At 36.1% G+C, this 17,665-nt stretch overlaps 2 protein-coding genes across 2 annotated transcripts; one reads left to right on the top strand and one right to left on the bottom strand.

Annotated features, from left to right (window-relative positions):
* Positions 1-1,544: 1,544 nt before the first annotated feature.
* Positions 1,545-5,502, bottom strand: LOC107646067 (P-loop containing nucleoside triphosphate hydrolases superfamily protein). Its single transcript, XM_016350258.3, has 5 exons — positions 4,597-5,502; positions 3,185-4,413; positions 2,486-2,525; positions 1,842-2,253; positions 1,545-1,734 (listed from the first exon to the last, which is right to left on the bottom strand). Exons 1-5 carry the CDS (start codon positions 5,207-5,209, stop codon positions 1,689-1,691), a joined length of 2,340 nt encoding a protein of 779 aa, XP_016205744.1. The 5' UTR covers positions 5,210-5,502; the 3' UTR covers positions 1,545-1,688.
* Positions 5,503-15,618: 10,116 nt separating this feature from the next.
* Positions 15,619-16,233, top strand: LOC148554589 (uncharacterized). Its single transcript, XM_088490390.1, has one exon. The coding sequence runs from the start codon at positions 15,619-15,621 to the stop codon at positions 16,231-16,233; it is 615 nt and encodes a 204-aa protein (XP_088346516.1).
* Positions 16,234-17,665: the final 1,432 nt, after the last annotated feature.

The following is a 17,665-nucleotide window of genomic DNA, read 5'->3' as shown; positions in this document are numbered from 1 at the left end:
CCAAATATAAAATGAGATGCTTGAGCTTTTAAAAAGCACAAGCACCTCTTCGAAAAGCTTTACCAAACCAAGCCTAAATATCACCGTTTATAAACGCGTTGTGATACATGCTTTATGGCAGTAAACAATATACAGTCATAATTATCTCCTTTACAGTGTAAACGAGATAAGGTTAAAAATAGAAAACAACACAAATGCGTATTTTAATCATTTTAATATTTATTTTATTTATTTAAAAAAATTCCTAAAATTCAAAAATTTTAGCTAAATTATATCTAGACTCTACTACTACGAATCAGTTAATTTTGATTGAATTTTGTAGTTCTCTCTCTCAATACAAATTTTTCCCTTTTTTGCTACTCTTCTTGGGCTAAAAAATCTCATTTATCTCACATGAGGAAGACAATATTATACTTCTAATAAATACTCCTTTTCAAACGAGGGTTTTGATACCAAAGAATAAATAAAAGAATAATTTTAGAATAATACTACACATTCAAATTTTTTTGTTAATTAAATTTAACTAAATTAAACAATAAAATTTAAAATAATACTAGCCATAACTAATAAACTTAGAATAATGCTAATCATAACTAATTTTTATTATGTTAGACTAACTCAATTAAATTTGATTAACAAAAAAAATTAAATATGTAGCATTACTCATCATTTTAACATGCAAAATATGGCATATGGCATAGTTAAAAAATGGTAACCAATCACTTAACAAGAATTCAATTCTGCACGGGTTTTATTAATTTATTTATTTAAAAAATTAAAACACTTTGTCCCTATTTTATTTTGGAAAATGTTTTTGGTACAAGTAAGACATTAACTTTCTTTCTGGTTTGGCCAAAAAGAATAAATATAGAACCTAGGAATTTTTTTTCTTTATTATCAAAATACTGTTTAGAAATAAATTTTTATACTTGATTCTAAAAAGCTTTTCTTTTATTCGTTTGGCCAAAAAATGCAAAGATAAGTTTTATCAAAAATAAGGTTTATTCTAATTTTTTTTATATGCATTTTTTTTGTCTTTCTTTTTATGAATTTTTTATTTAAATTAAATAAATACAATATTTATTAAAATATATAACATCCAGACAATTTATAATTTTAAATACACGTACACATCTGACAAAAAAACTTTAAAATTATAAATTATCCAAGTATTATACATTTCGATAAATATTATATTTATTTAATTTAAATTAAAAATCCTTTACGTCTGTCGTTGTTTATTAATCACTTCTAATTTTTTTTTTGTTTTTACCAAAGATAGGAGACTCGAACCGCAACCTCTTAATTGAGTATGGAGAGACTATGCCATTTGAGCTATTACTCATTGGCATTAATCACTTCTAATTAAAAAATAAAAAACGTGGTGCATAATTGTGGTGTATCGTACAAAACTTCCCTTCCTAGTTCCTAGTAGTAGTAGCTAGTAGCCTAGTAGCATTAATTGATCAATGTAATCGTTGACATGCATTCGGCTCTCTCGCTCTGCAAAACTCTCGTCTAAAATAGAAAATTGAAAACGACAATAAAACCGAACAGAGCAACCTTTCTATAATTTAGGCTAAAAGCATTGAGAAATTATTATTTATACAAATAAAATCATATCAAGACTCGACCTACAAATATAGAAACATTGATACACTTGAGAGTGATGTCACTCAAATAAGAAACTACCTATCCCAGCCTGATGGCCTCCTCCTTTCTCTGGGTTTAGAGCTGCAGCACAAGTTATACAAGAGCTCTATCAGCAACCAAATCGTTTCAACATGTTGCAATTCAGAGAAAGATAAAAATTCAAAAACTTAGCTTCGAAAACTACTAACCTGTTTGAGTTGTTCTGAGCAGGGTTTACACCGGAATTTGGGCCACCGGAGTTTACTGCTGCTATAGCAGGACTGGGTGAAGCAGCATTATTATGAGAAGTTATATCCCCGCCAATTGATCCACCAGATACAAAACCGCGAAGTGCAGGTCTCTTATTTGCAGCCATACTTGTATTGTTAGTATATCCTTGATTTTGGGAGTTAGAGGAAGCAGCAACAAAGCTACTCCGAAACTGTGACATCATTCCTGTTCGTAAAGAATTTACAGCAGCAGAGCGGCTCGGAGGGGTGTTAGATGAAGCACTGTTGGACTCGGGATTATATCCAATACCAAGGCCAAAATCAACTCCACGCACACCCCGGCCACCGCCACCACCACCACCACCTCCTCTCCCTTTGCCTTTTTTCCCACCTGTGCACAATACACAACACGTTCAGATAATATAGATTATTTAATCAAACAACTACCGACATCAAGGTCCTACTGTGTTAAGGTGGAAAATAATGCAGCTTATGACAAGTGCATAGAGTGGTACGTTGCAAGAAAATCACATCACCAATTTTTTTTTTTTAATAATTTTGTCTGCTCAGCAAATCTGTTATTGTCCCATAGACATAATATAATGCAAAGTATTATCTCATACCTCCTTTTCTTGCATCACGTTTTGACCTGAACCTCCCATCCTATTAAAATACAAGACAACAGCTATCAAATAAAATCATGACACAGGTGCAATCTGAACTTTTAAACAGCATCTTCAACATTAAGAACCAGATTAAAAGGTTTCAAACAGAGAGTTTAAAAACAAAGAACAATAATATGAGAAAAAATAAATATATTACTATAGGAGCCAAGCACTTCCAAGATTACTAGAGTATCTCCATAGAGTTAATAAGTAATAAATATGGCTAAGAGAATTGATATATTCTTCTCCACATGTTCAATATTTAAGTAAGACAGTTTTTCAGGATTCAAATTTCAATATAACAATCCAAGTAGCTGCAATGAAGAAGTTATAATGAGAAAATTAACAATATATATTTTACTACACATTTGTTAACTCCTTAACCTCTTAACAAAATACTCCAAGAAGAATCACTCGTAGAACTCTGTTAGTTAAAATTAATTATGGGCATCAAAGTAGTGGTATTATATCAAAAACACATGCAGTGAACCAACAAAATATACAAGAATGTCATAAATAGGAGAGCCTACAGAATCTTTCAATGATATGAACCAACAGCAAAATTACAAACTATTGGCAAAATATTTGAACAGCATGACAAATTGTATAAACACCAAGGTATAAAATATTGTTGAAACAATTAAGGGATATAATAACCTTCATAGCAAGATCCATCAACTCCATGGATACATTCTGACCAGCAGCAATCAAGCTATTAACCAGTTCGCCAGCAAAGCGTGCTTCTTTTTGAGTTATAAGAGTGTATGCAACCCCATCCTTGTCACCAGCACGGCCTGTTCTCCCAATCCGATGGACATGCATATCCATATCTTTTGCAATATCAAAGTTCACCACAGATTTAATTGACTTGATATCAAGACCACGAGCAGCAACATCAGTTGCAATAAGCACATGGTAGACACCAGCTTTAAACTTCTGCAAAGTTTCCATGCGAGACGCTTGATCTTTATCACCATGCAGGGCAGCAACTTTAAAGCCTCTCTGAGCCAATTGTGATTCAATTTCATCCACAGTAGCCTTCTTGGAAGCAAATACTAGGACATCACCTTGATCGATCATCTCGGGCAACTTCTCCAAAAGCCAAGGCAATTTTTCAGCATCAGAAGGAATTACATGGACAACTTGAGTAATGTCTTCATTTGCCATTCCCACCTCCCCAACTGTTACTCTAACAGGATCACTAAGGATCTCTCTAGCCAACTTTTCAACTTTACGAGGCATTGTCGCAGAAAAAAGTAAAGTCTGGCGATCCGGCCTAATCTGACCAACAATGGACCTTACTTGTGGCTCAAATCCAAGATCAAACATCCGGTCAGCCTCATCAAGCACCAGGTAAGTTGCTCTAGTCATTGTCAATGCCTTCATTTTTAGCATGTCTATCAACCTCCCAGGGGTGGCAACTACTATCTCACAACCTGCCTTGAGTTCTTTGAACTGTTCAAGTTTTGACATTCCACCATAGACAGCAGACACACGTATACCATATGCTTTTGCAAATTTCTTGGACTCAAGATATATCTGATGTGCCAATTCTCTTGTAGGTGCGCATATAACTCCTATAGGACCCTCTTCCTTCTGAAGCTCAGGCTGATCCATGATATGCACAATCATAGGAAGCACAAAAGCAGCAGTTTTTCCAGAACCAGTTTTTGCAATGCCAATGATATCTCTACCGGAAAGAATAACTGGTAAAGCTTGGCACTGTATAGACGTTGGTTTCTCATAACCTTGTTTCTTTATAGCACCCATAATTTGCTGAGAGAACCCACAGTCCTCAAATGTCTTTATTGGCTTAGGCACATCAAATCCCGACACACGAATAGCCAAACTCTTCCGGTATTCAGTGACATCTTGCTCACTCATACCTGAAGGGGAAAATCTCAGTTAACTCGCAGGACACACCTCAATGCCACCCTCTTCCGTTATAATTATTACTACTTTTTAACATTAACAATTATGCAAATAGAGTTTGGTTTTAGCCATTAAAGCATCATAAAATATAAGCTAACAAGTAATACATTATCGATATAATTAGGGTCCGGAATTACCTGAAATTGAAGGTGCCTCCTCATAGAAATCCTTATTGAAGGGCTCATAATCAATAGAACTGTGATCAAGTGCAGGAATGGGTTCGATCTTCTTCTTGTCAAGAACTATAGGATTATCATCAGAATCATACTCTATCATACCGGCATCCACAGCCTTAGCAGCAGCATAAACCTCTTCATCAGAATCGTAGCCAGCGTGCAGAGCCTCCGAGGCCAACGTCAACCCTAGGTCCTTCTTCGCCCTCAAGAAGCTCTCCATTGGATCATCCTCCTCATCGTCCTTGTACCTGTCCTCCGCCTTCTCCTTTGGCTTCGGAGGCACCGCCGTCCTCATCTCTTCGTGAATCCCTTCCATGAAGGCGTCGAGCGGATCGATTTCCTCGTCGCCACCATTATTGCCACCTCCGCCATCGCCGGCAGCTTTGTTGTCGTTTCCGGCGGCGTCGTTGTCGTCGTAATCGATGTTGTCGAGGTCGGTGTCCTCGTAATTGTCGTGGCCGTGGCGTGAAGAGGGAGGGACGTAGAGGCGCTGAGGAGCTTGGGATCGCTCGAAGTTGTAGGTGGATTGGCGGTTTATGCCGAAACCGTCAAATCCGAACTTCCTCTTCGACATGGTTTCGATTTGTTGCAGAAAAGAAACGCAGAGGATGACAAAACCCTAGCTGAGCTTCCGGGAAGCTGAAGAAGATGATGCAGGAAAAAAAATAATAATAAATAGTGTATAATAATAATGAGAAGAAAATTAGGTTTGTGAGAAATGGAATTTGGCGGGTTCGAGTGTTTGCATAGTGAGTATTGAAGCAGCGAGGAGTGAAGGGTCGGTGTGTGGGGTGGAAGTTGGAACCAGCAATTTGGGGCACCAATTCCTGGTTAAGGAAAAGAGGTGATGATTGAATAGGGGTCGACAGTTTGGTTGGTTTGTACCCGAAATAATTGAAGCCCAAACAAAACTTGGCAGGCCTAGACCAGGACAAAGTAGGCCCATATCAAAGAATTGCTACTCACATCCAAAGAATCGAGGCGAGTGTTGCAATATGGATAACGATCTAATAAACACCCATGATTTATTCCTCCAATCAAAATTATTTCGGCGGTTCAATCTTTAATGATACACGGTATAAATTTTTTAAAACTTCAAAAAATTAACTTTATACGTGTATAAATAGGCACATATATGTTGTAAAATAAATAAATAAAGAAGAGAAATAATTATAAAATATAAAAATATAAATATACTTGTATCTCACTATAATGTAAGAAATTTATCTATTTATTTAATATTATATAATGTAATGTATATAAAATAAAAGCGAAACTAGAAAATACAAGTATTAATATTAGCCAATAATAATCTCATTATAATAGGAATAATTAATGTATTTATATATTAAAGGCCAGAGAAATGTTAGCAGTGTAAAAGAAGAGTATTATAGTAAAAGAGGAGAGGAATACTTTATTGCTGTGTAATATCAACGAAGGTTTAACCTCCTTTTATAGGCATATAGAAGGAATATTTTTCAACCTTCATTAATTTTATTCTCTCTTGAGAATGTAATCCTCATATAGGAAATGGGCATCCACGTGCCATACTTATCACAACACTCCCCCTTGGATGAGCATTTAGGATTATTGCCTCGTTAAAACCTTACTAAAGAAAAATCTAGTGGGAAAAAATCTTAGTGAAGAAAAAAGAGTACAATATCCTTTGTGATGGGGTTGCCTCATTAAAAACCTTATCAAGAAAAACCCAATAGGAAAAAAACCTGACCAAGGAAAAAAGAGTATAGTCTCCCCCTCTTGCCGACATCATTTAATGTCTCGAAATCGGCGCATCCCAATCTCATGTACCAATCTTTCAAAGGAGGATTTTGGGAGTGACTTTGTGAATAAATCTGCCAGATTGTCACTTGAACGGATCTCTTGGATATCAATTGTCCCTTGATTTTGAAGATCATGAGTAAAGAAGAATTTTGGAGAAATATGCTTTGTTCTATCACCTTTGATGTATCCACCCTTAAGTTGAGCAATGCATGCTGTATTATCTTCAAACAGGACAGTTGGAGCTATCTTATGATCAATCAGTCCACATGATGACAAAATATATTGAATCAAACTCCTCAGCCAAAAACACTCGCGACTAGCTTCATGAATCGCCAGTATTTCAGCATGATTAGAGGAGGTTGCTGCTATCGTTTGTTTTGTGGACCTCCATGATATAGCTGTATCACCATATGTGAATACGTATCCTGTTTGTGATCTTCCTTTATGTGGATCAGACAAGTATCCGGCATCTGCATAGCCAACTAGTTGTGACTTGGATCTATATGGATAAAACAATCCCATATCAACCGTTTCATGAAGATATCGAAAGATTTGCTTGATTCCACTCCAATGTCTTCTAGTTGGAGAGGAACTATACCTTGCTAGTAAATTCACCACGAATGATATGTCAGGTCGCGTATTATTAGCAAGATACATTAGTGCTCCAATGGAACTAAGATATGGTACTTCAGGACCAAGGATATCTTCATTTTCTTCTTTAGGACGAAATTGATCCTTCTCCACATCCAAAGATCTTACGATCATTGGGGTACTCAAGGGATGTGACTTATCCATATAAAATCTCTTCAAGATCTTTTCTGTGTATGTTGTTTGATGAATAAAGATCCCATTTTTTATATGCTCGATCTGCAGGTCGAGACAAAATTTAGTCCTTCCAAGATCTTTCATCTCAAACTCTTCTTTTAGAGTTTTTATTATTGTTGGAATCTCTTCAGGAGTCCCAATGATATTTAAATCATCAACGTACACAGCAATAATAATGAATCCAAATGTAGTTTTCTTTATGAAAATACATGGACAGATATCATCATTCTTCAATCCATTTTTGGCCAGATAATCAGTAAGACGATTATACAACATTCGTCCAGATTGATTCAGACCATATAAAGATCTTTGCAATTTGACTGAGTATAACCCTTGCGAATATTCATTGGATGGTTTAGATATCTTTAGTCCTTCAGGGACTTTCATATAGATATCCCGATCTAATGAGCCGTATAAATAGGCTATTACCACATCCATTAAATGCATATGCAGTTTATGATATGCAGATAAACTGACCAAATAACGTAATGTTATCACATCCACTACAGGGGAATACGTTTCTTCATAATCTATACCGGGCCTTTGTGAAAAACCTTGTGCCACAAGTCGGGCTTTATAGCGCACAACTTCATTTTTCTCATTTCGTTTTCTCACAAATACCCATCGGTATCCAACAGGTTTTACATCTTCTGGTGTACGGACTACAGGTCTAAAGACTTCACGTTTTGCAAGTGAGTCTAATTCAGCCTTCATGCCTTCTTTCCATTTTGGCCAATCATTCCTTTGTCGACATTCTTCGACTGATCTTGGCTCAAGATCCTTACTTTCATGCATGATATTTAATGCCACATTATATGCAAATATTTCATTGACAATTGTCTTATTTCGGTCCCATTTCTCTCCTGTAAAGACATAATTTATCGAGATCTCATCATTTTCACAATTTTCAAGTACCTGAACGTCTTCTGGCGTTAAAATTATATCAGAATTTTGGACAACTGCTGGTGTCTTTACTGTGTCTTTTTCAACAGGAATAGTATTTACCTCTTTTCTCTTTCGAGGATTTTTATCTTTGGAATCGACAGGCCTGCCACGCTTCTGGCGTGTATTTGCTTCAGTGGCTATTTGTCCTACTGGGACATCAATTCGAATTGGGGCATTTTTTGCCCTGCCACGCTTCTGGCGTGAATTTTCTTTAGTGGCTACTTGTCCTACTGGATATCAATTCGAATTGGGGCATTTTCCACTGGTATATAAGATTTGGTTATCCTCTTTGTATCAAAAATGCATCAGGCAATTCATTTGCTATTCTTTGCAAATGTATAATCTTTTGAACTTCTAGTTCACATTGCCCTGATCGAGGATCTAAATGCATCAACGATGATGCATTCCAATTAAGTTCCTTTTCAGGAAGCTTATTCTCTCCTCCTAATGTTGAAAATTTTGATTCATCAAAATGACTATCTGCAAATCTAACTTTAAATACATTTCCAGTTTGTATCTCAAGATATCTCACTATAGAGGGAGAATCATATCCAACATATATCCCCAATTTTTTTGGGGTCCCATTTTGGTGCGATTAGGTGGTGCAATGGGAACATATATCGCACACCCAAATATTCTTAAATGGGAAACATTTGGCTGCTGGCCAAAAGCTAGTTGCATAGGAGAGAACTGATGGTAACTCGTTAGCTTCAAATGAATAAGTGCTGCGGCATGTAAAATAGCATGCCCCAAACCGAAGTTGGGAGATTCGTTCTCATAAGTAAGGGTCTAGCAATCAATTGGAGGCGTTTAATAAGTGATTCTGCTAACCCATTTTGTGTGTGAACATAAGCTACTGGATGTTCAACACTTATTCCATTAGCCATACAATAAGCATCAAAAGCTTGGGAAGTAAATTCACCAGCATTATCAAGACGAATTGCTTTGATTGTATTTTATAGAAATTGTACTTTTAATTGAATAATTTGAGCCAGTAATCTCGCAAACGCTAGGTTGCGAGAAGATAATAAGTACACATGTGACCATCTCGAAGATGCGTCTATTAGGATCATAAGATATCTAAAAGATCCACATGGTGGATGAATAGGTCCACATATATAACCTTGAATCCTTTCTAGGAATTCAGGAAACTCAAATCCAATCTTTACTGGTGATGACCTCAAAAATAACTTCCCTTGAGAACATGCAGCACAACAAAATTCACTAGATTTAAGAATCTTCTGGTTCTTTAGTGATTGTCCATGAGAGTTTTCAATAATTCTCCTCATCATAGTTGTTCGCGGATGACCCAATCTATCATGCCAAGTTATGAATTCATTTGGGCTAGTAAACTTCTGGTTTACAATGGCATGTGGTTCAATTGCACTAATCTTGGTATAATACAATCCAGATGAAAGTGAGGGTAACTTTTCTAATATAACCTTTTTATTTAAATCATGAGTTGTAATACATAAATACTCATGATTTTTCTTATTCATTATCTCAACATGATATCCATTTCGACGAATATATTTGAAACTCAACAAGTTCCTCAGGGACTTGGTAGATAATAGTGCATTATTTATTATAAATTTTGTTCCTCCAGGAAATAAAATTATAGCTCTTCCGGAGCCTTCTATCACATTGCTCGAGCCAATAATAGTATTAACATACTCTTCTTTTGGCACAAGATGGGTAAAATATATATCACTTTTAAGAATAGTGTGCGAACTTGCACTATCCGCAAGGCAAATATCTTCAGAATATGTCCTTGCCATTTTTCTTCAAAAAAAAAATAATAATAATAATAAAATGAGTAAAAATACATGCACAGTAAAATTATTCACATGAATTCTTAACAAACACACATATTAAACTATTTCATCATTGATCAAATGGCCAATATTTCCTTCAAGATCCTCAAAGAAATTAGATACATCATAATGAGTGGTGGAATTTTCATAATTTGAAACAAAATTTGTTTCCTTTTCTTTGTTATCCTTTTTCAAGGATGCTTAATAAAGATCAAACAAGGTGCCTTGGGGTACGACAGGTACGTAACCAATGACCATTTCCACCACAACGGAAGCATTTATCCTCAATTGGTATACTTTGCCCATTATTTCTTTCTTTATCCCACTTCTGGTGAGATCTTTCTTGTGAACATAATTTCTTTTCCTTCCATAATTTTTCTTGTTATCAAAATCTTGTCATTTACTTCTTCTGGGGTTAATTGCCGCATTTACTTCAGGAAATGGGGCGGCGCCAACTGGGCGCACTTCATGATTCCTTAAAAGTAACTCATTGTTGCGTTCAGCAACAAAAAAGTAAGAAATTAACTTAGAATATTTTTAAATTTTTTTTCTCGATACTGCTGCTGCAGGAGCACATTCGAGACATGGAAGGTCAAGAAAGTTTTCCGTAACATATCGGGCTTGAGGAAGTATCATATAATTGTACCTTTTTTCAAAGTCTTTCCACAGATCTGCAGGATCTTTTAATGTGGGATATTCATTTTTTAATCATACGTCAACATGACGACGAAGAAAAATCATGGCTTTGGCTTAATGGTATCTTCAAGATCCATTAAATCAAGATGGATTTTAACATCTAGTATCCATGCTAAATAATTATTTCCAGATATATCAAGAGCATTAAATTCAAGATGAGAGAGCTTCAACATAATAAAATTTTGTTACCTGGAGTCTTCCTAAAATTTCGTTAGAGCTTCGTGCTGATAACGTGTTGTAAAATAAATAAATAAATAAGAGAAATAATTATAAAATATAGAAATATAAATATGCTCGTATCTCACTATAATGTAAGAAATTTATCTATTCACTTAATATTATATGATGTAATGTATATAAAATAAAAGTGAAAGTAGAAAACACAAGTATTAATATTAGCCAATAATAATCTAATTATAATAAGAATAATTAATGTATCTATATATTAAAGGAGAGAGAAATGTTAGCAGTGTAGAAGAAAAGTATTATAGTAAAAGAGAAGAGGAATGCTTTATTGCTGTGTAATATCAACGAAGGCTTAACCTCCTTTTATAGGCATATAGAAGAAATATTTTTCAACCTTCATTAATTTCATTCTCTCTTGAGAATGTAATCCTCATATAGGAAATGGGCATCCACATCCCATACTTATCACAACAATATACAGATATATAATATGTGTTGTTCTTTTTTATTTATTTATTAAGACTTAAATATATTGATTCTAATATAGTTATAAATTAAAGTGGCATTATTTAAATTTAAAATTGACAGTAAAAATTTTTATTTTAACCCATTCAAAAGGTTATACATAATATGTAACAATTTTAAATTAAATTATTAGGTATAGTTTTAAAAGATAAATAATACTACAATTTCTATTTTTGATAATAATGTCATTTCATATATAATTTACATTGTATATTTGTATGAATTCATAAAAAAAGAGCAATAATATCAAAATAGAAATGATGATATTTATTCTTTAATTTTAACAGGTAATCAAATATTTATATATTATCTTATTTTAGAAAAGAAAAAGAACAAGATCAATTCAAAATAAATAAACAATTGTTAATATGCTATTGAAACAATAGTTCATTACTAATTATAATTTAAATAATTTTTTGATTAATAAAATAAAAAATAATCCATAATTATTAAAAAATACTAATATCAAAATAATGTTTATTATAAAAATATACAAAAATAGAATTTTTTTTAACTTGATTAATAGTTTGAGCAGCTTATAAGCATAAAATCTTTTGAATTAATTTATTTTTAAATGTGATTACTATTAGCAAGCTTATTTCTTAAACAAAAGTTTACTTATAATTTTTTATTTAATATACAAATATTTAAAAATTATATATATTTGTTCAATTAATTTAAAATTACATTTGAACATCTAATTAAGCTCCTTGTTCTGAAATTTTTAATATATTTTATTTACAAAAATATTGTTCTTTATACAATAAATCAATTTTTTCTGAACTTTAATTAATATTCCAACATCAAATCGAAATAATTTTTTAGCTTTTAGAAAAAAATATAATTATTTTTTGAACAAATAAAAAAATATCGTTTTTCAAATTTGTTTTCTATGGGTATTACATTAAGTAAATTTTTTATTAATTTAAATGAATATGTGAGTATGAGTGTGAGGGTAGTGGTTTGTGCATGTAGCATTAGTAAAGGATAGTAGTGCATGCAGCATGCGTTGGTAGATAATATGTACCCCAGCAGTGAAGGACAATCTTTCAAATTTTTTGTTTTTGTTTTTTTTTCAAGCAATATGTTCTAGAAGAAGTTGAACCATATTAACTTTAAAGTCATCTTTTTTAATGACTTTTTCAAATAAAAATAAATATACAACTAATATAAAAATAAAAAAGAATATTTGATTATTTGGACAATGTATTAGTATTCAGTTTTGATAAATATCATTTACTGATCTTTAGTCATATTAAAAAATATATTGTAAGTGTAAAAAATATATATATTGATATTATTTTAATAAAAAATATTAAAAGATCATCAAAATTTATTACTTTTTATTATCAATTAACTATTAATATTTAAAAGTATAGATTAAAATATATTATTCGATTATTAAACAAAAGAAATTTAGTTAATGGCTAAAAATAATAACAAAAAATAATAAATTCTGATGATTCTCTATTATTTTTTCTAATAATTATTTCCATATTTTTAAAATAACTATCAATTATACGTATGTGTGTATCCACCAAAAAGAACAAATGCTACGATATTTCGGTTTAATTAACAAGTATAGGTTATTATATGCTGTTAGAAATAATAATAATAATAATAATAATAATAATAATAATAATAACCAATGGCGACTTTGGGATCTCTGCTGATGGAAGTAACTTCGTCTCTGCTGCAGTTTCAGGATCTCTATTACTGGCTGTTGTGGAATGACCGATAGCGACCATGGGCCTGGTGGTGTGGGCAACGAGGGGGTGCCGGAGCTGGGGTTGGCGTGACTGGTGGCAACTAGGGGACTGGTGGCGACGAGGGGGTGAAAGTGCTGGGATTGGTGGTTCGACTGCGAGTGAGGGTGCGGGGGTTGGCGGATATCACTGGTAAGGATCGACTGCGGGCGAGTGGTGGTGGAATGGAGGCGGTGATGGGGTAGAAGTGGCTTCGGCGGTGTGGGTGGGAATGGGTGGTGGGAATGATTCAGCTTGTAAAGTGGTGGGGGTGGCAAGGGCGGTGGGGTGGCAGTGATGGGGTGGAAGTAGCTTCCGTCTCTGCTGCAGTTTCAGGATCTCTATTACTGGCTGTTGTGGAATAATCGATGGCGACTATGAGCCTGGTGGTGTGGGCAACAAGGGGGTGCCGGAGCTGGGTTGGCGTGACTGGTGGCGACGAGGGGGTGAAAGTGTTGGGGTTGGTGGTTCGATTGCGGGTGAGGGTGCGGGGGTTGGCGGATATCGGATCGACTGCGGGCGAGTGGTGGTGGAATGGAGGCGGTGATGGGGTAGAAGTGGTTTCGGCGGTAGGGGTGGGGCTGGGTGGTGGGGATAATTCATTCTGTAAAGTCTGGGGGTGGCAAGGGCGGTGGGAGTGGCGGTGATGGGGTGGAAGTGGCTTGTGGGGGTGGGGCTGGGTGGTGGGGATGATTCAGCCTGTAAAGTGGTTGGGGTGGCAGGGGCGGTGGAGGTGGTGGTGATGTGGGTGGAAGTGGCTTCGGCGGAAATGGCAGCGATAACGACGGTGGTGACGACTTCGGCGGCGGAAATGACGGCAGCAGCGAAAATGACGGCGGCCGTAGAGGGGCTGGCGGCAATGGTGGTGGCGGCTGTGCTAGTGGCGGTGGCAGTGTCGGGGATGGGAGCAGCGGCGGCAGTGCTGGAGGCTGCGGTGCTGGTGGCAGTGGCGGCGGCGGTGCTGGCGGTGGTAGTGGAAGCGGCGATGGAGGTGGGGCTGGGTGGTGGAGATGATTTTGTAAAAAAAATAAAGTAGAAAAAAAAAGTATTGGATCAGTTAAATGTCCAATTCTAAAATAAAGAGGAAATCAATTATTGTAGATTATGGTCCTTTATGGATTTTCTATCTTTTTTGTTAAATTTAAAAGTATTAAGAGAATCTGACCCCAAAAAAAGAGTATTTCCATTATTCTTTTAATAAAATTAAAGTTTGTCTTAAAATTTACAAAAAATAATTTCTGTCAAAATAAAATATTATAAATTTTTAAAATATACTCATCACTCTTTACAAATTATATTTTGCACTATAATCAATACTAAAAATATTTTTTTAATATAAAGTTATAAATTTCTAAATAATATTAATACTTTCTAAACTTCTAAATTCTTAAAGTAATAACTTACTTTTTTTTATCAGCCATGAAGAGAGGAGTGGAATCAAATTGTGTGGAGAGAAACAATGAAAAATGAAGAGAGGAGAGTTCCTTTTATAAGGTAAACTATGAGAAACAATGAAAAATAAAGAGAGGAGAGTTCTTTTTATAAGGTAATTTTACAATGAAATAATGCATTAAGGAAGAGTAATTGGTCTGTTTCTGTTGCTGGAGGGGTGATACAGTGAGGAGTGTCCTTTGTGAATATGTGAGTATGAGTGTGAGGGTAGTGATTTGTGCATGCAGCATTGGTAAATGATAGTCCTTTGTGAATATGTGAGTGTGAGTGTGAGTGTAGTGGTTTGTACATGTGAATATGTGAGTGTGAGTGTGAGAGTAGTGGTTTGTGCAAGCAGCATTGGTAAAGGATAGTCCTTTGTGAATATGTGAGTGTGAGTGTGAGGATAGTGATTTGTGCATGCAGCTGATATGTACCGGTGAAGGACAATCCTTACAACTTTTGCTTTTTTTTTTTCCCAAGCAATATATTAAATTTATCTCTTACTTCGCCTTCATGTTGCTACTTTTTAGTGATGGGTTTGTTAGTAATTGTTACAATTCTGGAATACAATTTTAAGTATATGAAAGATTGTCTTCTTGAGTTAAGCTTCATAACAAATGAATATTACCAAGGAACTAGAGCCAAAATTTGACACATATACAAAATTCAACACAAAGAGGGAAGATATTATCAAGGAGATTCTGCACAACAAATTGATCAAACCGCCGGTCCGAGCAGGATCGTACCAAGATCAGAAATACGTAGATAAAAGCAAGTACTGTGCTTTTCACCAAAAGTTCGGCCATACAACAGACGAGTGCATCGTGGCAAAAGATCTACTGGAGAAACTGGCTAGGCAAGGACTCCTAGACAAATATATCTCATCAAGAAAGCAACGAGAAACAGAAAGAGAAAGTAGACACAAACAAGTTGAAACACCCCCTTCAAAAGGGATTATCAACTACATCTCGGGAGGCTTTGCTGGTGGGGGGACTACTACCTCGGCAAGGAAGAGAAGTTACTGAGCAATGATGACGATGGAAGGGTCTCGGCTAGAACGACAAGCACCAATTCCGACCTCTCGTATCGATTTCAGCACGGCCGACTTTAAAACAACTTGCCCAAACTTAGATGATCTAGTTGTTATCTCGATTCACATGGGAGAGTTAACAGTAAAAAAGGTCCTGCTCGACCCAGGAAGCAGCGCCGATGTCTTGTTCTACTCAACTTTCAAAAAAATGCACTTCAGTGACAACGCATTACAGCCATCACCCGGAGAATTGGTAGGGTTCTCTGGGGAAAAGGTATCAGTATCTGGGTATATTTGGCTAAGAACAACAATTGGAGAACCTCCAAATAGCAAAACAATAGATATCCAATTTCTAGTAGTTGATTGTCCCAGCCCTTATAACATCATTCTAGGGCGTCCATCATTAAACGCCTTTGGAGCCATTGTTTCAACTGTTTATCTTTGTGTAAAATTTCCTTTGCAGGATAACATAGTAGGGATGGTATATGCCGACCACAAGGAAGCAAGGCAATGCTACAATGCAAGCCTCAAAGCAGTAAAAAAGGAGGAAACACCTCGGATTCACACGGTGTATAACTTGGAGAACATACCAACTCTGGCCGAACTGGACCCCTGAAGTGACAACAGTCGTCCCATGCCAACGGACGACCTTGAGAAGGTAAAACTAGGTCAGGATGAGCAATTCACTAACACAGGATCCGCATTCATTGCAGAACAGAAGGCCGACCTTATCACAATACTACAGACAAATGCCGATCTTTTTGCGTGGACGCCAGCAGACATGCCCGGTATCGACCCTAACTTTATCTGCCACAAACTGGCCGTCAACCCCAACGCCCGACCTATACGACAAAAGAAGAGAAACCTGGGAGACGAGAGAAGAAAAGCAGCAGAGACAGAGACCAAAAAACTCCTGGAAGCAGGGTTTATCCGGGAACTTCGATTCTCGGCATGGTTAGCAAACGTCGTAATGGTGCGGAAAAGCTCGGGCAAGTGGCGCATGTGCGTGGACTTCACCGACTTAAACAAAGCATGCCCCAAGGATGGCTACCCACTCCCCAACATAGACATATTGGTGGACGACACCTCGGGTTTTCTAGTGCTCAGCTTCATGGATGCCTATTCAGGCTATAATCAGATTCTCATGGATCCAAGAGACGAAGAAAAAACAGCATTCATCACAGATCAAGGAAGTTTCTGTTACAAAGTCATGCCCTTCGGGTTAAAGAACGCAGGGGCGACATATCAACGGCTAGTGGACAAAGTCTTCAAAAAACAGATCGGAAGAAACATTGAAATATATATAGATGACATGGTCGTAAAGTCAACCTCAGAGAAACAGCACAAACACGACCTGAACGAGATATTCGAACAGCTTAGAAAACATAATATGAGATTGAATCCAGAGAAGTGCGCGTTCGGAGTCAAAGGGGGAAAATTCCTCGGCTTCTTGCTAACAAATAGGGGGATAGAGGCAAACCCCGACAAATGTCTTGCAGTAATCAACATGCAATCTCCTCGAAGCAAGAAAGAAGTCCAACAGCTCACAGGTCGATTAGCAGCTCTTTCTCGCTTCTTGCCAGTAGTAGCAGAAAAGTCGTATCACTTCTTTAATACCTTAAGGAAATCGAACCAATTTGCTTGGACGGAAGAATGTGAAGAAGCTTTCACAAAATTTAAAAACACCTTAGGGTCACCGCCTATATTGAAAAAGCCAGAACAAGGTAAACTCCTGCACCTATTCCTTTCAATTTCAACTAACACAATCAGTTCAGTACTTGTAACAGATAATAACAAAGAACAACACCCAATATACTTCATCAGCAAGGTCCTACAGGGTGCTGAAACAAGATACCCGATGATAGAAAAATTAGCATTTGGGTTAATTATCACAGCTCGGAGACTGCGGCACTACTTTCAAGGATACCGAATTATAGTTCAGACCAATCAACCGCTACGACAAGTCCTAGCCAAACCCGGCCTAGCAGGAAGGCTAACAAAATGGTCAGTCGAACTCTCAGAATTCGACATCACTTATCAATCCAGGG

The sequence above is a fragment of the Arachis ipaensis genome, chromosome B6 (assembly GCF_059453495.1).
Source record: "Arachis ipaensis isolate K30076 ecotype BB chromosome B6, ASM5945349v1, whole genome shotgun sequence".
Lineage (NCBI taxonomy): Eukaryota > Viridiplantae > Streptophyta > Magnoliopsida > Fabales > Fabaceae > Arachis > Arachis ipaensis.
Note: the sequence above shows the minus strand (reverse complement) of the source record. Positions and strands in the feature narration are given on the sequence as shown.

What these genes read in the sequence shown, in the direction of transcription:
- LOC107646067 (XM_016350258.3), bottom strand. Translation starts at nt 5,209, where the DNA reads ATGTCGAAGAGGAAGTTCGGATTTGACGGTTTCGGCATAAACCGCCAA. An exon ending in TGATGGATCTTGCTATGAAG is followed by an intron (nt 2,526 to 3,184) that starts GTTATTATATCC and finishes GTATTTTAATAG; the next exon opens with GATGGGAGGTTCAGGTCAAA. An exon ending in ACGTGATGCAAGAAAAGGAG is followed by an intron (nt 2,254 to 2,485) that starts GTATGAGATAAT and finishes TATTGTGCACAG; the next exon opens with GTGGGAAAAAAGGCAAAGGG.
- LOC148554589 (XM_088490390.1), top strand. Translation starts at nt 15,619, where the DNA reads ATGACGATGGAAGGGTCTCGGCTAGAACGACAAGCACCAATTCCGACC.